The sequence below is a fragment of the Lucilia sericata genome, unplaced genomic scaffold, assembly GCF_015586225.1.
Source record: "Lucilia sericata isolate MDLA Ls3-8-SP2 unplaced genomic scaffold, ASM1558622v1 Contig000000F_arrow, whole genome shotgun sequence".
Taxonomy (NCBI): Eukaryota; Metazoa; Arthropoda; class Insecta; order Diptera; family Calliphoridae; genus Lucilia; species Lucilia sericata.
Genome location: NW_023994042.1, coordinates 915,215 through 941,569, shown reverse-complemented (window position 1 = coordinate 941,569; position 26,355 = coordinate 915,215). Strand labels below are relative to the sequence as shown.

At 34.4% G+C, this 26,355-nt stretch overlaps 3 protein-coding genes across 7 annotated transcripts; 2 read left to right on the top strand and 1 right to left on the bottom strand.

Moving 5' to 3' along the window:
- Positions 1 to 573: 573 nt before the first annotated feature.
- Positions 574 to 1,618, top strand: LOC119605666. The gene is made up of 3 exons (XM_037958949.1): positions 574 to 829; positions 903 to 1,056; positions 1,123 to 1,618. The coding sequence occupies exons 1-3, from the start codon at positions 682 to 684 to the stop codon at positions 1,466 to 1,468; spliced, it is 648 nt and encodes a 215-aa protein (XP_037814877.1). The 5' UTR covers positions 574 to 681; the 3' UTR covers positions 1,469 to 1,618.
- Positions 1,619 to 4,158: 2,540 nt separating this feature from the next.
- Positions 4,159 to 11,603, top strand: LOC119604588 (peroxiredoxin-2). Of its 5 annotated transcripts, none has more exons than XM_037957507.1 (5): positions 4,159 to 4,278; positions 10,006 to 10,198; positions 10,262 to 10,379; positions 10,953 to 11,358; positions 11,423 to 11,603. In XM_037957507.1, the coding sequence occupies exons 2-5, from the start codon at positions 10,027 to 10,029 to the stop codon at positions 11,471 to 11,473; spliced, it is 747 nt and encodes a 248-aa protein (XP_037813435.1). In that variant the 5' UTR covers positions 4,159 to 4,278; positions 10,006 to 10,026; the 3' UTR covers positions 11,474 to 11,603. The 5 variants fall into 5 exon arrangements, with proteins under 5 accessions (XP_037813435.1, XP_037813592.1, XP_037813360.1 ...); XM_037957664.1 differs by lacking the exon at positions 4,159 to 4,278 and adding an exon at positions 4,332 to 4,393; XM_037957432.1 differs by lacking the exon at positions 4,159 to 4,278 and adding an exon at positions 9,677 to 9,938.
- LOC119604516 (spliceosome-associated protein CWC27 homolog) lies at positions 11,527 to 13,393 on the bottom strand. Its single transcript, XM_037957225.1, has 4 exons — positions 13,253 to 13,393; positions 12,651 to 13,195; positions 12,197 to 12,589; positions 11,527 to 12,135 (listed from the first exon to the last, which is right to left on the bottom strand). Exons 1-4 carry the CDS (start codon positions 13,292 to 13,294, stop codon positions 11,604 to 11,606), a joined length of 1,512 nt encoding a protein of 503 aa, XP_037813153.1. The 5' UTR covers positions 13,295 to 13,393; the 3' UTR covers positions 11,527 to 11,603.
- Between the last annotated feature and the right edge of the window lie 12,962 nt (positions 13,394 to 26,355).

Genomic DNA, 26,355 nt, shown 5'->3' with positions numbered 1-26,355 from the left:
TTGAGTTGCTGGCAGGGCAGTCACTGTATTTACAATATTGTCACCTAAAAATCTCGTCGGATTTACTTAAGCATTTGACAGACTTTTCGTTCGGTTTTGACGTTACCTTAAGCTGTCTGATGCCATTATTGTGTGCAATTGGCATGTTTTTCGTTCAGTTTTAACATTAACTTAAGTCAGCTTAAGCGCCTTGGCGACACATCAAATTGTTTGACTCAAACGGCAAGTTTTTTGATTGTGTTAGTAAAAAAACTCACACTGCATATATACATGTGAGTTTTTTCACTAACACAATCAAAAAACTTACCGTTTGTGTCAAACAAATTTGATGTGTGGCCGTGTCGCTTAAGCAACTTTGTGTATACATACATACATACATACATACATACATACATACATACATACATACATACATACATACATACATACATACATACATACATACATACATACATACATACATACATACATACATACATACATACATACATACATACATACATACATACATACATACATATATAAATGTAAAATGTGCCAAATATAATGTACTTAATGAAATTATTCGTCAAGTTTCGTCATTATTACTTGTTATTTGCTTAAACAAAGTTCCAAAATTGTTAACATATTCCGTACGGAATCAGCAGTTTATTTATTGTATACACGGAAAATAAAACTAAAATGGAACAAGAATCCGTTTTTGTTTTAAATTTAATTGCGAATGTGGAAAAAAAGAAATGTCTCTACGACAAAAGTGATCCCTTTTACTTTAATAGGAGTATCAAGGACAAGACATGGAATGAAATAGGAGAAAATTGCAGCAAAAGTGGTATGTATACAATATATGTATACAATAAATTACAATTTTCGGCTATTAACTTCCATAACGTCATGAATTAAAGGAGAAGACTGCAAACACAAATGGAAATTGCTACGAGAACGTTTTTGTAAGGAGCTGAAAAAAATGGAAAACCTATCAGGTAGTATAATGTCCAATGGAGAATGGAAATTTATGCAGCCCATGTTATTTTTAAAGGATTTTCTCGCACCGCGACGGTAGGTATATAGTTGTAAGTAATATTAATTTTGTTCTTTTCTAAATAATTAAATTTTATTTTCTAGCTCTTATTATAATGTTAAGCAACAGGATATAGAAACAGACTTCGAACAAGCCACATGCAGTGGTGATAGCTTGTTGGAACCTCTAATGAGCATTCCAACCCCACCAAAGAAATCTATGCACACTCTAGATAGCCTCTGCCAAAAATTTGGTGAGACTATAGAGAATATTGAAAGAGGCTTAGCTGTGCCGATTGTGCAAAAGAAGGAGACAACAGATGAATCATTCATTAAAATAGTGCTATGTTTGATGCAGGACCTGCCAATAGATATAAAAGACGAGTTTCAAGCGGGCGTCATGCAGGAGTTATATCGTTTACGCAAGAATTGTAGAAATCTTAATATGTAAGCAGTCTATTTGACTTATTTTTTTTAGTTTTCGAAGGCAATGCTGATGTAAATATGTACATAAATCAAATGTACACGCGATGTTTGTATATTAGTTTTTAAGACTGTGATTAAATTAAAAATAATCTTCAAATGTTGTTTTTGACTGTTAGCTTTTGGTAATTTTTCTTTATATATAATCTTTAAAAATTTCAGTTATTGCAACATAATAATGCAAAATATGATTATGTATAACAAAATACGCATGTTAAGTTCCCTTTGTTTCAGATTTTTCTTTAATTTTTATCTCTATTCTTATTGCATGTTATATTTCCTTTTTATACCCTCCACCACCATCAGTGGTGATAGAGGGTATATATAAGTTTGTCGTTCCGTGTGTAACACCAAGAAATATTCATCTAAGACCCAACAAAGTATATATATTCTGGGTCCTTATGAAATTCTGAGTCGATTTAGCTATGCCCGTCTGTCTGTCTGTGTAAAACACGCTCACGTTAAAACTAAGCAAAGCAAATCAACCAAATTCACCCAAAATATTTATTATTATCCTAAGCAGTTTGGTATTGAAAATCAACAAAATCGGTTCACAACGTAAAAAGTTATGAGTAAAAATTTCAGACTACCTCGGAAAAAAATACGTTTTTTTTCTAATTTGGTCCACAATTGGTCATAGCTCCCATATACGGTCCACTTCCGTAAATCACCTAAACGCACATATTTCATTGATGAATAAAGCTATTGTGATGAAATTAGAGTTGGATATGTTTTGTGTACATACAAATCATTCTACCAAATTTTTTACGGATCGATCCATTATTGGTCATAGCTCCCATATAAGGCCCACTTCCGAAAATCACTGATGAAATTCGACTTGAATATGTTTTGTGTACGTACAAATCATTTTACAAAATTTTTTACGGATCGGTCCATTATAGGTCATAACTCCCATATAAGGCCCACTTACGAAAATCACTTAAAAGCACATATTTCATTATCAAATAAAGCTATCTTGATAAAATTCATGTTTTGTCCAAATATGAATTACTCTGCGAATTTTTCCCGAATAGGCCCATAATTGGTCATAGTTCCCATATAAGGTCCACTTCCGAAAATAACTTAAACGCATATATTTCATTAAATTCTATAGCTATGGGGATAAAATTCGACTTCAATAAGTTTTGTGTACATTTAAATCATTCTACAACTTTTTTCTCGGATCGGTCCAATGTTGGTCATAGCTCCCATATAAGGTCCACTTCTGAGAATCATTTAAACGCACATATTTTATTGTCAAATAAAGTTATCTTGAGAAAATTCGACACAAATTTGTTTTGTCTTTACATAAATCACTCTACGAAATTTTTTGCTGATAAGCATATAAAACATTCTACCAAATTTTTTCTGGATCGGTCCATATTTGGTAATAGCTCCTATATAAGGTCCACTTCAAAAAATCCCTTAAACGCACATATTTCATTATCAGATAAAGATATGTTGATAAAATATGATTTGAGTACATATGAATCACTCTGCGAAGTTTTTCCGGATAGGCCCCCTTAATTGCTCATAGCTCCTATATAAAGTCCACTTCCTAAAATCACCTAAACCACATATTTCATTGACTAATAAAGCTATTGGAGTAAAATTAGACTTGATCTTTTTCTGCATATAAATCATTATACGAAATTGCTTCCTGATCGGTCCATAATTGGTCACAACTCCTATATAAGGACCATTTCTGAAAATTATTTAAACACACATTTTATACATAGGTGTAAAATTTGACATAAATGTGTATTTTGTATATTAAACGGAATTTTTTCCGGACCGGTCCATAAGTTGTCTTAGCTCCCATATAAGGTTAACTTCTGAAAATCACTTAATACCACTTAATTCGTTATTAAATTATTATATCCGGATAAAATTCGGCATGAGTATGTTCTGTGTATAGATAAATCATTTTATTGAAATGTTTTCGAACTGGCGTATTAATATAAATTTTTCTGGATCTAATCAAAATTAGTTCAACAAAAATTTGGCAAGTTATCTAAAAATTAGATAGTTAGATGGGTTTCAATAAAAAGTAGCTTGCTGGTGGAGGGTATTTAAGATTCGGCATAGCCGAATATAGCACTCTAACTTGTTCAAATATCTGTTTTTACGCTAAAATAAGATAAGAATTTTCTCTCTTATTCTTATTGCATGTTATGTTTCCTTTTCCAAATGTCTTATCTTATTTTAGCGTAAAAACAGAAAAAATATAATTTTATGTACCAAATAGCATTCACTAAAAAAGCTGAGGAAAGGCGATTTTACTATCGTTATTTTTGAAAATTATTATAGCGAAAACCGCGAAAACGATATCATAAGCAAAGGTACCACTTAGTACGATAGAGGCCTATATGCATTTCTTCGGATTTGATGTATATTCATCCTCCTTTCAAACTAACTAACTATTAATTTTCATACTTTTGTACGAATTTTAGAAAAATTACCGTAATTTTATAAGATTAGTAGAAAATTTATTCACTTTGTACTTGAATTACGAACGGTATTTAAATTTGTTTAGTACATATTTTATAACATCGATATTCAAGGGTTAAATTTATTTTAGAGTGGCAACCATCAAGAAGCATACTCTGGTGGCAAGGTATATTTATTTTATATACCTTGCTCTGGTGGCAACGTTTTAAATTTATCTGACAGCTTTCACTTTAGAGAAAAAGTATCGGCAACATTGTAACCGGCATCATTTATTTTGTTATTTATTTTAACAACATAAAAATATTTTATAATAAAAGTTTAAAAATTGTAAGTTTTAACAATTTTAGGTGAGGGTTCCGACTCTGAATCCTCAGATGATAATAATAATAATACCATTATAGCAAATCCCAAAAAGGATGAAGTAGAGCAAATGGTGAAAGAGGTGAGTGATAGCATAGCTAAACTACCTATTACTAAGAAAAGACTTTCTGGAGCACAGAGGAGGAAGTTGAAAAAGATGCTTCAGGAAATCATAGTTAGTCAATCCCACGACACTCCAAAGGAATCGGACTCTCTCACAAGATCTGAGGCAAAAAGGATCAGGTCACCCGAGGAGTTGACAACTGAGAATAAGCCTAAGAAGAAAAAGAGCTCCCCGTCTTCTAATACACAGTCGAAGCCAAGCCATACTTCACTCAAAGGAATCTCAAGTGAGAATCCTGCGAGTAAGGGTGACAACGCCAAGCCAGATATTCCGAAGACGAACACGTCGGCGAAATCAACCTCGAAGGTAAGGGAATCTCAAAAGAAGCCCCGAAAAACGAGGAAGGAGAAGCTAGACGGAGGAAAAGGTAAAGAGCCGCCATCTTACGCCAAAGTTGCCAGAAGTAGGCACCGGGACGATCTCTGCTATGCAGTTTACGATGCCGGTAATCCGACAGGCAAAATTCCAATAGACCAACAGAGTAAAATAGAAGACCTGGTCAACAATAAGATAGTGGACCATGCAATAGCTTCAAAGGGCAAACAACCAATAGAGAGCGAGAGCTGCGAGTTCAGCATGGGCGTGATGTTGATGAGGTTGGCATCTCACCAATGTGTTAGCACCCTAAAGAACTTGGTGGAAAGTATCCCTCCTCCCTGGGACGGCGCTAGGCTGGGACTGGCAAAGAAGAGCGAGCTTCCGGTGCTCCTAAAGTCCACTGTCTACATAAAAGGATGGGGCAGTAAACTGGCTAATGAACGTATACTGGAAATTCTTGGAGGTCAAAATGCTGAGCTGGCCGTGGAAAAATGGGATGTCTTTTACAGGAAAGAAGAACCTGAGGGAACTTTATTTGTAATAGGTATCGACCAGAAATCCATGGCTAGTCTTGCCAAGAATAAAGGTAGGGCTTACTTCGCCTCTAAATCTGTCATATTCAAAATTGGGAAGGTGCCGATTGGAAGGGCTGTTACAACAAGCCTCGAAAAGGACACTAAAAAACCTAAGACCACAGTATCCACTACTGATAACGTTGAGGAGTCAAATCCTAAAATCGAGGAATTTACCATTAACTCGCCAGAAGAAAGTGTAGTTGCCCTTTCCAAAATTGGGAAGGCGCCGATTGAAAGGGCTGTCAAAACCGGCCCCGACAAGGACACTAAAACACCTAAGACAGTACCCAAAGCATCATTAGCAAGTACTAGCAATGTTGAGGAGTCAAATCCTAAAAGCGAGGAGGAAATCACTCACCCGCCAGAAGACAGAACAGCAATGCTCTCCAGAATTGGGAATGTGTCTATTAAAAATACTGCTATTCCTATGCCTGATAAGGACACCGCAGTGCCATCAACAGTACTCACTGCATTAATAGCCACTTCAGGCTATCCGGAGGAGTCAAATCCAAAGAGCGAGGAGGTGACCACCAACTCGCTGGAAGACAGTTTAATGGATGACCATGATTGAGGTTATCCAAATAAACCTCCATCGGAGCGAGACAGCTACCAACGCTCTGATGGCTAAAATCAACACAGGTAAAATACATATAGCTTTAATCCAGGAACCTTGGACGATTCGCAACAAGGTTTCTGGATTAAATCACGTAAATTTCCAACTTTTCTACGCTGATACAGGATCTCGCCCGAGAACATGTATCTTATGTCACAAGAACTTATGTTTTCTCCTCTCAACAGGATTATCAACATCGGATGCAACGGTGCTGAAGCAAGGTCGAGGCAACATATACCTTGCATCTATTTACCTGCCTTTCGATTCTCCGACCCTACCACCAACGTCGGATCTGATGAAACTGGTTGAAGAGGCACAAAGGAAAAATAAGAAAATTGTAATAGGTTGTGATGCCAACTCGCATCATGTAGCTTGGGGTAGTACAAACACCAATCGCAGGGGACAAGCCCTCATGGATTTCTTTAATACTAAAGACTTGATAACATTGAACTTAGGTAATAAAGCTACCTTCGTCAATAGAATCAGAGAAGAAGTATTAGATATAACTATATGTTCAGAAGAGCTTATAAACGAAATTCAGGATTGGAGAGTTTCGGACGAGCACTCCTTTTCTGATCATCGGTACATAAGATTCAAAATACTAAGGCCACCACCAAAGCCGATAAAGTTTCGGAATAAGTCTAAAACTAATTGGACAATGTTCGGGGCCTTACTAAAGAACCGTTTAGGTCAGGACACTTTTCAATGTCGAAATAAAGAGGATATAGATGCCAAAGTGGAAACGTTCACAAGTGCCCTGGTTGAATCGTTCGAGGACAGCTGCCCTCTGCGAGAGCGGAGATCTGCCCAGGAAAAACCCTGGGTAACTGGGGAGATCCGGAACCTTGGGAAGACTCTTCGCAAACTATTTAACCGGGCACGGCGTAAAAAGACCGCAGTATACTGGGATGAGTATCGTAATAAACTTGGTGAATATAAGAAAATCGTTCGAAGAGCCAAACGAGACTCCTGGAAACTTTTCTGTGAACAGGTAGATAGCGTAAATGAGGTATCGAAGATAAAAAAATTCCTATCCAAAACTCATGTCCAACCGGAATCTATGATCGATGACACGGGCAGGAGGCTTGAGGATATGGAGGAGACAATGAAACTCCTAATGGATTCTCATTTCCCACCCGGTATATCGAATAACATAGATGAACCGATATTGGAGGAAGGGGAGGGTAACACGGAAATAGTTATTACAACTGACATGGTTAAAGGGGCAATCAAGAGCTTTGCTCCCTATAAAGCTGCAGGGCCGGATGGAATTTTCCCGGCACTTTTGCAGATGGAGGCGGGACTGGTTTCCGTACATCTGTCACAGATATTCACTGCATGCTTAAAATTGGCATATACCCCAGTTAAATGGCAGGATGCAAGGGTAATATTTATACCCAAACCAGGGAAACCTAGCTATGCGACACCTAAGTCCTATCGACCGATAAGTCTTACGTCCTTCCTACTTAAAACCTTGGAACGGATAGTCGATAGCATGGTTAAAAGCAGCATACCATACAATGACCTTAAATATAAGCAGCATGCTTATGTAAAGGGACGATCGGTGGAGACCGCTTTAAATGAAGTTGTCCACTACATAAGTGAATCTTTCGATAGCAAACTGTATACACTGGCAGTATGCATTGACATCGAAGGCGCTTTCAATAACGTGCACACTGATACCCTTATCCAATCCCTAGACCAGTTTTATGTTGACCGGGTGCTCCGTAACTGGATCAACTACATGCTAAGGAACAGATGGATAAGCTGCGAGATGTACGATATAACTATCAGGAAAAAGGTATTTCGCGGTATACCACAGGGTGGCATTTTGTCACCTTTACTCTGGGTCACCACGATTAATAGCCTCCTAAGGACCCTAACCGAGAAAGGACTTAGACCTGTCTGCTATGCAGACGATGTCGTAATACTTTTAAAGGGAAAGGATCCAAATTACTTGTGTAGAAGAGCTGAGGAGGCTCTGAATACGGCCTTGAGCTGGGCTCAACCGAGAGGCCTCAATGTTAACCCGGCGAAGACGGAAATCTGTCTTTTCACAAGAAAGACAAAAATTTCTACATATACTGAACCTTGCTTCTTGGGCAAGAAGATACCGGTGACAGACAAAGTTAAGTACTTAGGTGTAATACTTGACCGGAAATTAAAATGGAGACACCACATAGAGGATAGGATCAACAAGGCACATCGGTGCTGGGCGATATGTAGGAGAACCATAGGCATGAAATGGGGTCTTAGTCCTACTATGACAAATTGGCTTTATAAAAGTGTAATTAGACCAATTCTAGCTTATGCTTCAATAATCTGGTGGACTGCTTTGGACAAAAAGTGTAATATCAAACTACTACAGGGAGTTCAGCGTACATGCTGCTTGGGTATAAGTGGTGCCATGTGTACTACTTCAACCAAGGCTCTGGAAACGTTGCTAGATATTCCACCCATTGAAACATATATAAGATATGAGGCGGCGCTTACAGCCGAACGGCTCTTTACTTTAGGCGAACTGGCCAAAAACGGTTATAGGACACGTCATCAATGTATACTGGACACATTGGAAGATTATACACATTCATCGGACGTGCCTGATCGCATACCAGACACTGAATATGTCGGAAACTTTGAAACGCTAATCCCAGATAGAATGTCTTGGTCAAGCGGAACATTAGAGCAAATACCAGTAGGAATCCGTTGCTACACGGATGGCTCTAAATTAGGGGACAAAGTGGGTCTGGGGTTCTATATTGAAGACCCAGAAACAGAAATATACCACCGTTTACCTAATCATAACACAAGCTTCCAGGCAGAAGTACGAGCAATAACGGAATGTGTAAATTGGATTAGAATAAATATGGCGCCCACAGGGCTTAATATATTTACCGACAGCCAGAAGGCAATTTGTGCGATATCAGGTGATAGAATTAAATCTAAGACCGTATTGGATTGTAAGAAAGCTTTAACTGAATACTCTCCCAGAGGTAAGGTTCACATCATATGGGTACCAGGCCACTCGGGAGTAGCCGGCAACGAAAGGGCGAATGTAATAGCTTTAAAGGGAAGGGAGCTCGATGTAGTTAACCTGACAAACGCAAAACCATTCGACGCAACAAAAGCTGAATTAAAAATATGGATGAGAGAATCCCATAAGGCCTCTTGGAATAATGAAACGGTGGGTAGAACCACAAAGATTCTATGGGGTGACCCTGATGAGAGCAAGACGAGAAATCTTCTCAAAATGAGCAAGTCTGAGGTTAGTATGATGGTACGTATTCTCAGTGGACACACAGGATTACGAGCACATCTATACAAAATTGGACGTGCGAATTCAGACGAATGTAGAGCATGTGGAGAGGACAGTGAAACTCTGGAGCACTTTCTTTGCCATTGTCAGGCATTCGTCGAAGTTAGATCCAAGTATCTTGGAAGTGATGTTATTCCAGAAATAACATTCTTAACCAACACCGATTGGAAGATTCTTAGGAATTACGTCCAGGAAACTGAGTTTCTGAACATGGAAAAATAATACATTCAGTGAACAATTTTTTTTTTTTTTTTTTTCTTGAATTGGAGCGCACAACAGGCCCGATAGTGGCCTAGGTGTATTTCTTCGGATTTGATGTAGTATACATCCTCCTATCAACCTACCTACCTACCTACCTAACAATTTTATCAAACTGTAAATCCCAGAAACAGTTTTAGCACAATATAATTTCAATAATTTTATTTCAATAGCTGCTAAAGTATAAAGCGAAAATTTCCCACCTATTTTAATAATTGATAACAAAAGCAATCTTGAAAAATAATTGATAACAAATAAAATAAGAGCAAATAAATTAAATATAGCGTTCCTTGGTATACAAACAACTGTGTAAACATACACTCAAAAGTGTTAAAACTCTTTTACTTGTGGCACATTTCTTCTTTCTTATCGTACAAAATAAATCTAATTAAAATTTTGAAAATTGTCTGCGTGGCTTATTTGGTATCGTTGAGCTTGTTGTTAGAGTGGGCGTAAAAACTAATATTGTTTTCATTTTTATTTCCATTAGGTTGCCTAATTTAAAAAGGAAATGTTTTCGAATATTCCTTACACAATTTTGTTGGTGAGTTTGGCGGCTCTAGTCTCACAAACATTAGCCACAGCAGACGATGCCGATTCTTGTTATTCATTTGCCGGGGGTTCGGTATATCCAGCTGAGGCGCCCAAGGGTGATCACACTCTGCAAACAACGAAAGCAGTCAGTAAGTAGTTATTTTTAAATTTAATTATGACACCCAAGAAACATAAATTTTATTTTGTTTCAGTTTCAAAACCAGCTCCTCCATTTGAAGGTACTGCCGTAGTTAACAAAGAAATTGTTAAACTATCTTTATCACAGTTTGCTGGCAAATATGTGGTATTGCTCTTCTATCCATTAGATTTGTAAGTAACATCTTTTACCGATTTAGCATAATTTTAAATCCAAAAGAGTGTTCTAATTTTATAGATTAAAATGTTAATTATTTACATTAATTACACAGACCGACAAATTTTTAAAAAGTTGAAACACAGGAATTGACAGTTTTACTGAAAAATCTATTTGATGTCGTGCTTTATTAATAACGTTTTGAATATTTCGAAGAAATCAAATTAGATTTGATCTACATTAAAACATAAAAAAAAACAGTTTCAGCAAAATTTATTGAGATTTACGAAAAAAGTTTGTAAAATTCCTTTGTGTGAAACATGAAAAAAGAAAAACGTAAAAAATTAACTTTTTATCTTTTGACCCATGTCGTTGGGCACATCAGTACCGTAGAACGATCCTAATGTACACATAGTAGAAAAAGAGATTTACGAAATATTAATTTCAGTTAATTGCATTGAATAAGTCTATTGAAAGCCTTTCGCATAATATCAAAATTTTGTAACATTTCTTTGAGTAAAAAATAAAAAAAAAATAGAAAAACGTTAAAAAATTAGCTTTTTGTTATTTTTTTATTTTTATATTTTCAGTACTTTTGTATGCCCAACTGAAATTATCGCTTTCTCCGATCGTATTCAAGAGTTCCATGAAATAAATACCGAAGTTATTGCCTGCAGCGTCGATTCGCATTTCACCCATCTGGCCTGGATTAATACGCCACGCAAAGAGGGTGGTTTGGGCAATGTTAAGATACCTCTTCTTTCCGATTTAACACATAAAATTAGCAAAGATTATGGCGTTTATTTGGATGACTTGGGTCATACATTGCGTGGTCTCTTTATTATTGATCAACGTGGCGTTTTACGTCAAATCACCATGAATGACTTGCCAGTTGGTCGATCTGTTGATGAAACTATAAGATTAGTGCAAGCATTCCAATATACCGATACACATGGAGAAGTATGTCCAGCTGGTTGGAAACCTGGTGCTGATACTGTATGTTGGAGAAACCTTTATGTAATTTTATTTTTTAATACATATTTATTATTATCCATTTCAGATTGTGCCAAATCCCAAAGAAAAAACCAAATACTTTGAGAAAAATAATTAAAACAAAATTTAAATTCCCCATAAACAGCATCATTGTGACAAAAAGCATTTTTGTGCATTTCTTTTAATGTATTTTTTACTGTCTACAAATTTCCTTCTTTTTTAAATAAATTCCTTTGAAATATCATAAATTATCGTACACGTTTAATTTCTTTGGAGCCATGAGAACGACTACCGCCGCCAAGTTCTTTACGTTTTCGCTTATTAAGGGGATTACGTGGATCGTAAACATCGTACCAGTCGTCACCCTTAGTTGAAGCATCTTTTGCCAATATGGGGGCATCATCTTGAAATTTCAAAGTGTGACACAGCCAATCATCGCCTTGTATTTCTTTTTCCACTTCCATCTCATCAATTTTTTCTTCAATCTCTTCATTGTCCTCTTCCTTTTTTTGTTTAATAGCATCCAATTTAGAGCGGAATTTTGAAAGTAGACTTAACGTAAAATCTTCTCGTGATGGTCCTTTTTTAGGTATTTTCGTTTTAAGTTTTTCATACTTTTCCTTTTCTTCTATAAAACTTTTAATAAGTTCATTATCTTCGCCATCCACTGTTTTTCTTTTGGTGTCCTTTTGCATTTTCTTTTCCAATTGTTCGTCTTTAATTTTCTTATCTGTTTGATATTGTTTTTTCAACGAATGTATTTCTTGGCGAATTTCTTCTCTGTAATAAAAAATTAAAAAGTTATATACAGAATATAGGAAATTTTGTTTTGTATACATACTTCTTTTTTTCGCTCTGTTGTTTCTTTTCCTGCTCGTGTGTCAACAGCATGTCATCTTCGGAATCAGAACTTTCTATTTTTATTTCTACAGGTTTTACATGATTTTTAGAGTTCTTGTTTAATTTTGATTTAAGTTTATCCTTAATACGCTGTTTTCTTTCAGCTGACTCGTCTTCATCCAGTCTTTCTTCTTTTATGATTACATGATAATCTTCTGGTTCCGATTCTTCATCGGCTCTTTCAGTTTTTACTTTGATTGGTTCCTTGCTTAACTTTGGATCATCAACTACATCATGAAGTGATTTTGCCTTACCAGCATTCTTTTGCACAAATTCATTTGTTTCAACCTCATCCTCTTCAGCTTCTTCGCCAAATGACAGTAAACCAAAATTTCTAGATAAAAAGAAATACGATTAATGAATGTTTATACATATATTGATAGCTAATCACTTACTTGACACCCTTTTCCTTCTTTTTTTTCTTTTCTTTCTTAACTTCTCTATTCAGTTCTCGGGGTACAATATCATCAAAGGGGTTATTGAGTATTTCGGCTTTTATAATTTTATGTGGATACATGGGCCTTTCATTGTGATCTACTAGTCCTTCCTCCAATTTAAGCATATTGAAAATTGTATCTCCCGTCACTTTGCCGAAAAGGGTATTCTTATTTTGTAGCTCAGGTGTCGGGGCCATAGTGAAAAAGAATTGCGAAGCATTGTCATCCTTATCTGAGTTAGCCATACCCACCAGACCACGCCTGGTATAGCGAAGACGTGAATGAAATTCATCTTTAAATGGATGACCATAAATTGATTCACCACCCGTGCCATCACCATTAGGATCACCACCCTGTACTATGAAATCCTTTACCACTCGATGAAATATTGTGTTATTGTAATAGCCTTCCATACACAACTGTATGAAATTTCTACAGGCCTTAGGGCACTCACGAGACCATAATTCAATGTCAATATCTCCCACGGTGGTTTGGAGAAGAACCTATAAGTCATGTTAATTATTTTTCGAAAATTTTGTGATGCAATGGGAATGTTTTACCTTGCCCGATGTTGGTGGTTCTTGTATGTAAATATTACTCATTTTGTTTTTTAAACTTTATTATTCTTACGTTTTAGGGCTGCAAAATAAACAAATATTTTTCCGCTATTTATCAGAGCCCTGCGCCGACAAATATTAACGGCGGCGGCGACTGACACTAAATATATCGGCGGCGGCTTAAAATCGACTGTAAGCCGGCTAAGTTTTCAACTACGTTTAGTTTTTAAATATTCAACGATTTTGAATAAAAACGGAATCCGAGAGATCAGAAAGTGGGATTTTGAAAGCAAATATATTGTTTATAACAACAAAACAGAGCAGAAAATCAGTTTCTTCCAGAACAACATCAATTAAAGGGATCACAAAGAGATTGAAAAATATTCCAAAAGTTTCACTTTGAAAACATTATTAGAGTGTATGAAAACTCGCAACTCTAAAGGCAGACTATTCCTATTTTAGCGGTAATTTCTTTATGATTAAAATAAGTAAGAAGTAAGAGTTATATTCGGCAAATCATATGTCGTAAAAAAGCAAATTTCGGAAGTGGTCATATACATATATATATGGACTTTGATCATTAGATTAATAAGAACGTCAGCGTGATTTTCGGATTAGGAACTTAAATGTGGAATTGGGTCAATTATGGACCAAGTTCTCTATAATTTAAAGTATTTTTTTTTTTAATTCTACCATAATTCTATCATAAAATGATAACTTTTGGAATGATGTATTAGCTATAAACTGATTTTCTGTAAGAGGGTTATATTGGCGGACCGATCCTCATAATTTAATTTTTCATAAATGTAGGTTTCGGTTCCTAAAAGTGTTTTTTTCGTCGACATCGACATTTGAAAGCCATTTATATGCGTTTAAGTCATTTTCTGAAGAAGATTTCATATGGGTTTAGGGTGAATTATGCTTCGATCGTCATAAAATTTGGTAGACATATTTTCGTTCCAACAAAAATTGTTTTATTATAGTATTATTAAGTACGTAGAAAACGTTAAAATCAATTATTGAAGGGGGCAGTGTCAATTATGGCCTATAGAGATTTCGATTGATATCGAGCCCTTTTTGCAAAATGGACGTAAGCGACATGATTTTCGATTTTAGTTTTTTTATAGAAATCGATAATTAAAGTCTATTAGCATCATCTCTGAAAATTTCGTAGCTATAGATTTAACAGATTCAACTTTACAAGAAAAAGAAAAAAGACGTAAGTACACATACATATATTTTCTGTTTATGAATTTTGGAACAGCAGGCGTCGGTTACGTCTAAATTTTCTTTAAAAATATATTAAATTTATAGGCAAATTTTGAACAAATAAACGTACTAAATTTGTTTGTGAATGAAATGCCACATATTTGGGCTGCTCAAGTCAACAATAATGCGATAATTTGTTAAAAAAATATACATACATACATATGTATATAATATGTAATAAGGCCCGGTAACTTATCAAACTTTAATCAGAAATTAAGTGTATAATCATTGGTTATTTAATAATTACAGTAACTTATCAAATGTTAATCTATGATTTTTCTAAATCATTGATTAAAATTAAACATAGAAATTTCTGTGTTTAAAAATTTAAACTATGTTTGACAATCATTTTTTATTAAAAATAAATGTAAAAATGCATTAAAATTTCAGTTATTTTTAACAAAAATGAAGATAGAAGAGTTTCTTACAATTCGGATGCTAGTATGCTGTTGTTTTGAGTGAAAATTTGTCATAAATCTTCAAAAAAGTAAAAAATAACTTTTAAAACAAGGTCAAGCTCCCCTCCAACTCGTCTTATCCATTGAAATATTGAGTCCTTATCATCTTTTTATCAATAGTGCCTAGAAAAAAGAGGTATAAGTGAAAACTACACAACAAGATTTGGTAAAATGCTGTTTATATTGCCAGAAAACTGGCAATATACATATACCTCCGAATTTATTTACAAATAAGACTCACACATATTTTTTTGAAGCTGCCGAATTTCGTAGTGATAAGTCCATAATTGACCATAGCCCCCAGCACAAATCACCTCACATTTTATGTGTATAGGTCCATATTTGACCTATAACTCCCATACAAAGTCCCTTTCAGAAACTCAGCTTGTAGTTAATAAATATGATAAATATCTAGGAATTGAGGTAAAATCCTACAGAAGTGGTAAACAATGAAACCGATTGTATTGTATAAAAAGATCTTAAATATATTAATAACTGCTGTACGGTATTATATGACGGGCATGACTGATTATACTTTCTTTCTTGTTTATAATATAGTTGATTTTGTTACCTTTTTTTAAATATTTAGCCAATTTCGAAACCTTTTTATGAAAAAGTAAATTTTTGTACCATTCTCTAAAATGTTTTGTAAATCATAGTTTAAATTCAAATAAGTTATCTAGATTAATTTCTAAAAGTTTAAGTATTAAACAATGATTTCTAAATCATTGATTATAGAAATTTAAACATTGGAGATAAGTTACCGGGCCTAAGAATCATATTTCATTCATTTTGTACACAGAAAAAAATAATTTTAAAAAATTTTCAATTAAACGATTAATCGAAAATTTTAAAAGGGTTCAATTCATTTTGTATTTGAATCATAAAAATGTGTAATCAAATACGTATTTAAAAAAAAAAAAGTTGCACAAAAAGGGTATTTTTCTCAAAAAGTCGCACTGAAAGGGGATTTTTAACACAAAAAGTGTCAACGTAGGCAAAATCATTTCATTTGTATTTAAATGTGCATTAAATTAGTAAATAATTAACCATATTTAATAATTAACCATATTTTAATTAGCATAAAATTATAATAATAATGCTCAGATGTAAAATAAAAATTCTGTCGATGCACCCACTATCAAATAATTTACCCCATCTTCTGCATTTATCGTTGTAATATCTTTCCGAAATAGAATAAACGGAGGCTGAGAAGAGACATAAATTTGTATTAAATCAACGATTTTTATATTTTTTAAATCGTTCTTTAGCTGTCAGCTCTAAGGTTTCAGCGTATTAAGGACATTCATAAAATATTTTTCCAGTTAGACGATTCACCAATTTTGAATATCAAATACTGGGGGTTTACTCTGTAACTCGATTCGAATGAACAAATTTTCGAATTTGTATGTTAAATACATTGTGTTACGAAAGACCTTTTGAATCGAAATACAGAGTAAACTCCTTGATCAACTCAGAATATGTTTGAAAATTCCACTTACCATGCTCACTATTTGTGGGCCCAGTCATGCCTAGAACAGTCAAATATACAGAAATAGATTTACATATATAAAAGCCTACATAAAATCGTTGAGCGTCTTCTACATGTAAGAACATATATTGCTATAAAATTTATGCGCTCATATCTTAACCGCAAATTACAAGATAATTTTATAAAATTTGGCACATCTTGGACCAATAAATAAATTTTAAGCGATTTTCGGAATTTAATCCTATATTTGACTAGGATTTAATCAATAATACTGAATTTCATTATCGTATATCAATAGTTTCATGAACATCAATACTATTTTCGGAATAGTGCATTCAATGGGGTAAGAACATTTATAGACCGATCCACATAAACATTGGTAGAAATATTTTGGTTTCTTTAAAATTTATTTATCCCGAATTTCATAGGTATAACAACACTTTTAAATCTGTAATGAGTGTTAAAGTTATTTTCTGTAGGAGATGAAGATCATATGGGTGTAGTGTCAACTATAAACCAATCTTCATAAAATTTGGTAAAAAGATTAATTTGTTTATTTTTTATGGGTTAATTATATCTAGATCCTCATAAAATTTAGTATGCAGTTTTCAGATTCTATAGAAGTTAAAGACTGTTATGAGCGTTAAACTTATATTTTGAAGAGGACCGTCTAAAGGGAAAAAGGTCAATTATGGACGGATTCTTATTAAAACTTAACTAAAATATTTCGGTTAATATAAAATGAGTTTTTGTCGAATTTCATTGCTGTACTTGTTTTTCTGGGGGATATACATTTTTAAAGAAAGATACATATAAACAGGTTTACCAAGCCAGTATTTAGCATTAAAGTAATTTTTTGAAGCGGACCCTAAATATGGGAATTGGGTCAAATATGTTCCGATCCTTATACATTTTTGAACAAAGATTTCGGTTTTTATCAAACTAGTTCCGTTATCCGTTATCTCAATCTCCGGTTATCGTTTAACCTCTAGATATTCTGCCGGTTAAAAATATATTTGTATGAAAACTGTCAATGTATCGTTCCGATAAAATATAACTAGACATTGAGAAAGTGGGGTATCTATGTCTGTTAAAGTTGTTTTTCGGAGGGCACTTGTATGGAGGCTATGCGAAAAAGTTGGCTAATATTGTCCATTATCAATACTAAACAAGCCCAACATATAGGATATATATGTGTAAAATTGCTCTAGCTTTTTTCGTTCGGTCTCGATCATGCTTTCAACAGACAGACAGACGGACATGGCTAGATAGTCTTAGAATTCAATAGGACCCAGAATATATATGTATGTATACTTTTGTGGATATACTTCGATGTGTTACAAACGGAATGACAAAAACAATCCCCATCTTTTTTATGGTGGGTATAAGAACACAAAAATGTGTTTTATTCAAAAAGGGGCAAAAAGTGGCAAAAAACGAAAGAAGTCGTAAATTTAGTTCATTTTGACAAGGGGTCATAAAAAGTGGCAAAGCACTCGAAAAAGGGTCAAATTGCGACTTTAGTCTCACAACGGTAACGCTGATTATAAGTCATAGAAAAGGTATACATAGAACTGAAACTGAGTATAACAAAACCTAAGTCTGCTGTCAAAAACCTAAGTCGTGAGAATGTATTAGTTGAAAAATATGTAACCCAACAAACACAAACTCTTTCGTTTAAAAAGTTTTTATATTTTTGTTTGATATTATATTTCGATATTTTATGAAATAATGGTTTGAATTAGCCATTTTTATTCAATATCAGTTGACCAATGTAAGAAAGATCTTCATTAAAAATTATTTTTAATTTTAAATAAACTCTTTGTGGTTGCTGGGTTGAGTCAATATTGACACTTGAAAATAATATTAAAAAATAAAAACGATTGAAAAATTTGTTTTTTTTTTTCTGAAAATGTTTTCAATAATTTTATGGGAAAACATAACTTTTAGCAGTGTTTATTGCAGCAGCAGGGGCTATTTTGCCAAAGGAATTGTGCTAATGCTAAAATTAACGCTTGATATGAACGATTATTGTTAATTTCAATGCAGCCCAAATGCAGTCAAAATACACCCTACACCACACTAATGGGAGCGGTATTTTGTTCACGTCTTAAAGTTTGTAACACCTGCGTCGATGTAATGATGTAATCCGCCCATAAATTAGCCTATTGAACTTTTTTGTAAGCGGTACATGCTATACAAGAATAGAGTATTTATAAAATTCGACTCAACAAATTTTATATATACGAAATTTTGACTATATATTGTTATAATGAGTAGTACATTCATTAATTAAGCAAACATCAATCTCTTGAATATAACTTCTACATTAAAAAATACTAAATAACTTATTGCTACTTACTCGCAATGTGGTAGGGTATGGTGTATTCGGATACATTTTGTACTTTCATATTTTTGTTATTTTATGTAAACAAAAACAAAAATACTCATACAATTGTATTAAATTCACACAGAACCTGTACATGTGAGAGAGTAATATTTCTTATTCTCAGTTTCAGTTCTACCCAGCGGTAAAAATACACATTATGTACTCGCTTATCTAAGTGATATTTCGTGGCAGTCAGTGGTGATGCTTTCACTTATTCTTCCACTTAGATTTAACATAAAAGTGTCCTAGGCTGCCTCATCGATGTGCTCTCGCTTAGAATGTAAGCCACAATGTTATTAAGACAAATTAAAATTTCACTTACATAATGTGTGGAGTTCTAAGCGAAGTTAATAAGACGCCTATAAACGCTTGCAAATAAGAATGTAATGTATGTAGATTACAATCCTATTTGCATTTGTTATAGAAAAAATATATACTTTTTATATTTCTTTTAACATTATGCAAGTTTATTTAAAAATTATCATCAAATAATAAACATGTTTTATAGTTAATTCAATAAAAATATAATTAAACAATTTTAACGAAGATAAATGAAATGAAACTTAATTTTCTTTTGAAACTTTCGGTCATCTTCCTTTAGAGATCCTGTAAATAATCAAGAGGAAATTGTCAGTATTAAAACAAGAATATATGAAGTAAATTTACCCCAATTTTTAAGTCCGTTTCTGCCATTTAGATCACCACAATTATTTTAAATTTTTACAATAAAATAACTTTTTTAACAAAACACAACGTCACTTACAAAAGATCAACTTTAAACTGAAACAAAAATATTCTTCTTTTCATGTATGTAGTATACAAAAGAAAAATAAAACGGTACTTTAGTTAAGTTTTTTTTATAAAGAAATAAAAACAAAAAAAAAACATGAAAAAGGCAGATAACTCTCTGCTTAAATCGTAATCTATGTTATAATTAAAGTGCATGATATGTTGGATTACGCATATATTGCACTCTAAGTACTTAGATTGCTCGCTTAGAACGTCATACTGATGTCATCGAATATTATCTAAGTACTTTGTTTCATTTACCGCTGGGTATATTTATTTTTCTATATTATAAGTAGTAATTGAATATACAATTTTTGTTATACACAGAAAAAACTGAAAAACGATTTCAATTACCAAAACCTCGTTTTCAATTATTTTATTTTTTGAAGTTCAATGTTCATCTAAGACCCAACAAAGTATATATATATATTCTGGGTCCTTATCAAATTCTGAGTCGATTTAGCTATGTCCGTCTGTCTGTCTGTGTAAAACACGCTCACGTTAAAACTAAGCAAAGGAAATCAACCAAATTCACCCAAAATATTTATTATTATCCTAAGCAGTTTGGTATTGAAAATCAGCAAAATCAGTTCACAACGTAAAAAGTTATGAGTAAAAATTTCAGACAACCTCGAAAAAAATTACGTTTGTTTCAAAATTCTTTTGAAGTTTTGTCAGAAACTACCAAAGATATTTCGATGAATTTTGTCACACATTATTTTTTCAGGGCAGTGATCAATTATATTCAAAATCTTTACAATCGATCCAATATTTCCATAGCCCCCATACAAAGTTATATATTCCCGGAAATTAGTTTATCGTTAATAACTCCCAAATATATCGGTATCAACACGAAATTTTGTACATGTAAATATAATATGAAGAGAAATCATACTGTCAACGTAGGTCTCAGTCGGTCCACAATTGGTCATAGCTCCCATATAAGGTCCACTTCCGAAAATCACCTAAACGCACATATTTCATTGATGAATAAAGCTATTGTGATAAAATTCCAGTTGGATATGTTTTGTGTACATACAAATCATTTTACCAATTTTTTTACGGATCGGTCCATTATTGGTCATAGCTCCCATATAAGGCCCACTTCCGAAAATCATTTAAAAGCTCATATTTCATTGTCAACTAAAGCTATTTTGATGAAATTCGACACAAATCTGTTTTGTATACATACAAATCATTCTACAAATTTTTTTACGGATCGGTCCATAATTGGTCATAGATCCCATATAAGGCCCACTTCCGAAAATCACTTAAAAGCACATATTTCAATGTCAAGTAAAGCTATCTTGACAAAATTCGACACAAATATGGTTTGCCTAAAAATGAATGACTCTACGAAATTTTTTCCGGATAGGCCTATAATTGGTCATAGCTCCCATATAAGGTCCACTTCCGAAAATCACTTACACGCATATATTTCATTGAATTCTATAGCTATTGGAATAAAATTCGACTTGAATATGTTTTGTGTACGTACAAATCATTATATAAATTTTTTACGGGTCGGTCCATTATTGGTCATAACTCCCAACAAAGCTATCTTCATAAAATTCGACACAAACATGTTTTGTCCAAATATGGATCACTCTCTGAAATTTTTCCCGAATAGGCCCATAATTGGTCATAGTTCCCATATAAGGTCCACTTCCGAAAATCACTTACACGCATATATTTCATTGAATTCTAAAGCTATAGGGGTAAAATTCGACTTGAATAAGTTTTGTGTACATATGAAACATTCTACCACTTTTTTCTCGGATCGGTCCATTATTGGTCATAGCTTCCATATAAGGTCCATTTCTGAGAGTCACTTAAAAGCACATATTTAATTGTCAAATAAAACTATCTTGATAAAATTCGACACAAATATGTTTTGTCTTTACATAAATCACTCTACGAAATTTTTTCGGATAGGCATATAAAACATTGTACCAAATTTTTTCTGGATCGGTCCATATTTGGTAATAGGTCCACTTAAAAAAATCCCTTAAACGCACATATTTAATTATCAAATAAAGATATCTTGATAAAATATGATTTGTGCACATATGAATCACTCTGCGAAAAATTTCCGGATAGGCCCTTAATTGCTCATAGCTCCTATATAAAGTCCACTTTCTAAAGTCACCTAAACGCACATATTTCATTGATTAATAAAGCTATTTTAGTAAAATTAGGCTTTATCTTTTTCTGCATATAAATCATTATACGAAATTGTTTCCTGATCAGTCCATAATTGGTCACAACTCCTATAAAAGGACCATTTCTGAAAATTATTTAAACGCACATTTATACATAGATATAAAATTTGACATAAATGTGTATTTTGTATATATGTATATAAATCATTATACGGATTTTTTTCTTGACCGGTCCATAAGTTGTCTTAGCTCCCATATAAGGTTAACTTCTGAAAATCACTTAATAACATTTAATTCGTTATTAAATTATTATATCCGGATGAAATTCGACATGAGTATGTTCTGTGTATAGATAAATCATTCTATTAAAATGTTTTCGAACTGGCGTATTAATATAAATTTTTCTGGACCTAATCAAAATTAGTTCGACAAAAATTTTGGCAAGTTATCTAAAAATTAGATAGATGGGTTTCAATAAAAAGTAGCTTGCTGGTGGAGGGTATTTAAGATTCGGCATAGCCGAATATAGCACTCTAAGTTGTTTTAATAAAAGGTATGTTTTAGCTATGTCCAATGTGCTTCGGTAGACTATCCATTTGTTCCAATTATTCAAGTAGATGCCAATGTAGTTCTTGCAAAATTTGAGGTTCGTAACTATAAAAGCTTTCCAGTCCATAAAAGTTTGTCTTAAAGTTTGTCTTTTTATTGTTGGCATGATAAAAAATTAGCAGGTACAGACGGCATTTATTAGCGTTATAACGTCGTTATGACAGTGTTGTCTAAACAATTGTTTTGACAACGTTGTTTTGATAACAAATGTCATTTTATTGTAAAATTTGTTTAGAATTTTGTTTTTGTGCAATTAAAATTGAGTTTTAACATAAGTTTTAGTGAAATTAGTGTTTATTTACAAAATGTTCATTAAATTTTAATTGTTTTTATAAAATTTAGCATTATTTCAATAGAATTATCTGTGAGTTGTCGTGATAAAATCAGCATTTTGTTACCCCTATGCATTAACGTAAACAAAAAACTGACAGTTTTTCTGCCGACGTTTTGTCAAGTATCGTGATAAATATTTGGCTAATATAGACACGGGGAAACATAAAATTAATAATTAAGGGACTTTTCGGAACGTTTTCGTTCTACAAAGGTACTTTTTAAGCAAGTAGACTCCGGAGTAAATGAGAATCTATAAAATGGGACTTATTGGTACTTTATCGTACTTACACTGGTACTTTTTTGACTTAGAACTTAGAAACATGTAATTAAGCACTTGAGAATCGTTCTTCAAAAGGAACTTTTTGATGTTTCTATAATATTAAACCTAGAAACATAGAATATTACCGTTGAAGGCCAACTCTCCCGGAAAAAACCTAACTCAGCTGTCAAAAAAACCTAACTCTAAATATGTATTGGTAAGATTTTCTTTAGAAGTGTAAGTGTATAAAAGCTTTTTACCACACATTTTTTTTTACCAATAATTGGAAAACCATTGTAGTTAGAATCATCAAAATCTTTAAGTAGGTTTCTTATTTATATTGCTTTTAGGGTAGCACAGCACACTGGGTATAGCTAGTAAATAAACAAATAAAATATCTTTGTTTTTACGTCATTGATCATTTCCTTGGTTGGTTGGTTTACGTGGTAGTTCACTGTCAAGTAGAATCTAAGAGACTCCGTTTTGACCGGACCACTCCACTCGTCAGATGTTGTATTTTTTTAGTATTAGATCCAGCCCGTAGCTGTGATATCATTAAGCCTAAACTCATATATCTCACCAAGGTTAGATATGAAGTGATTGCCAAGAGCAGGGCATTCGCAGAGGAGATGGAAGACCGTTTCTTCCTTTTCCTTGTCTTTGCAACTGCGACAATGATCATTGTGAGGAAGACCAAGCCGACTTGCGTGTCTGCCTACTACCCAGTGTCCTGTTATTACTGCTATCAGCCTTGATATGTCCAGCCTACTTCGGTTTACAAGGTGTCTTGTGCGTTTCTCATTGAAGGAGGGCCACAATAACTTGGCCCCTTTGCATGTGTCTAGGTTATTCCACCTGATTTCTGTTTTTTGAAGAAAGAATCTGAGGATATTGCTCTTGATAAAACTTAACGGAGTTGCTACTAAAACGGCGTCGGAGATATCAAGAGCAGATCCCATTCTGGCAAGCTCATCTGCCTGTTCATTACCGTAGTAGTCCCTATGCGCAGGGACCCAAACAAGGGTAATGTCAGACAGACGACCCAGCATTGATAGATCCTTCTTGCATTGTTTAACTAATAGGGAAGTAGTAGTATAAGAGTTTAGTGAGATAAGTGCCGCTTGACTGTCGACAAAGATTCCTATGTTCCCGCGAATATTGAGGTCATGTAATACCCTACAGGCTGACATTATTGCTAATATTTCAGCCTGGAAGACACTACAGTTGTTGGGAAGGCGGTGGGATAGACTTACCCCAGCTTCTTCGCAGAAGACACCAGAACCAACACCGCAGTTCATTTTAGAACCATCTGTAAAGATTCTGGTGGTATATTCGTTCGGTAGATTGCCTCTGCAGCGCTCGCTCCTGGAAGGAACTCTGTCTTTGAAGACTCTATCAAAGTCCGTGTGTGGGGTAATATAGTCGGATGGTTGGTTCAAGATCGGAGGTAACAAGCTTAAAATCCTAGCGTGTCCATATGTTCTTGATCTCCAACTTCCGGATGAGTTAAGCCTTACTGCGCTGCAAGCAGATATGGCCATTATATGCAGATCTATAGGTAAGATGTGCAATATAGTGTTCAGAGCTTCTGATGTACTAGTTCTTATAGCACCTGTTATTCCAATGCATGATCTCTGAACTTTGTATAGCTCATCTACAACAAACTTCTTCTTAGTTGAAGTCCACCAAACAAGAGATCCGTATGTAAGAACAGGACGTACTATAGCCGTGTACATCCATTTGACTATGTTGGGACTAAGTCCCCATTTCATTCCAAATATCTTACGACAGGTATAGTAGGCGACCGTTGCCTTTTCGACTCTGTGTTGGATGTTGAGTTTCCATGATAGTTTGGAGTCTAGAATAGTTCCTAGATATTTGGCATTGCTTTATAAGGGGATTTCGCGGTTTTTTAACCGTGGCAGGTTGAAGCTTGGAATCTTGGTCTTTGTTGTGAATAGTACCAGTTCTGTCTTGCTTGGATTTACTCCTAAACCACTGTCTGTGGCCCAGTTGCTGAGTAGCACCAGAGCTCCAGACATAATGTCGCTAATCACGTCTGGGAACATTCCTGATACCAGTATCACAACGTCGTCCGCATAAGCAACAACCTTTATCCCTCTGTTGTCCAGTTCCTTAAGAATCGAGTTAACAACGATAAGCCAAAGTAGTGGGGAGATTACGCCGCCTTGAGGTGTGCCTCGTTCCACTTATTTGAACTTAACGCTATTACCAAGACTTGCAGTAATTATTCTGGATTTCAACATAGTTACCAACCAGTTGCTGATATACTCTTCAACAACCACATAAGCAAGAGCTTGTTGAATTGCAGAATATTTACGTTATTAAAAGCACCTTCTATGTCTAGGAAGCCTCCCATAGTGTATTGTTTGAATTCGAGGGATCTTTCTATGACTCTTACAATCTCATGTAGAGCTGTCTCAGTAGATCGTCCTTTGAGGTAGGCATGTTGACTGGTTGAAAGCCGTGATGAGCTTTCTAGTCGTTGCCTAAGTAATATGTGAGTCGATGAGTCTTTCCAGCGTTTTGAGTTGAAAAGATGAAAGACTAATTAGTCTAAAGTCCTTCGCATTTTCATGACTCCTTTTGCCAGCTTTGGGAATAAAAACGACCGTAACCTTTCTCCAATTTGCCGGAATATGGTTGAGAGAGAGGCTGAGCGTGTATATTCTATGAAGCCAGGGGATGATATATTCTTTTGCACTTTGTAACATCCTTGGCAAAATACCATCAGGTCCTGGTGATTTGAAAGGGGAAAACTATGAAGATTTCCTTGACAGCATCTTTGCAGCCAAGGAAGTGAGTATTCAGTAGGGTGTCAAGATTCTGCCGAAATTTCTGACCAAGTGTCGTCCTTCCTCTTAATATAGGTTGGATTAGATTGGCCCTTGGCAAGAATTTTGCTGAGTCTAGCAGAGTCCTTTGTGTTATCTATAGATTCGCAGAAACTTATCCATGATGTTATTTTTGCGAGTGCTATAGACTTTTAGTTTGTCGCGGTATGGCTGCCACGATTTATTGTTGTAGCATGTGTTAAAGGCCCTACGTGTTTCTTTACGTAACCTGGATAGCTCCGAATTCCACCATGGAGGGAAGCTTTTCTTTACCTTTGTGATTGGGCGGGCAGGAGATTTCGAAAGCTTTGCCTAAGACTTTGCTAAAATTTTCCTCTATTGTTTCAAGACCGGCGATTGAATCATCAACCACGGGAATTTTCTTAAGCTTATATCTAAGGATCCCTTTATACTTAAACCAGTCGGTTCTTCTTGGGTTCCTGTAGACCATTTTTTCCGTCGAGTTTTGTAGTATAATATCGAAGAGAATC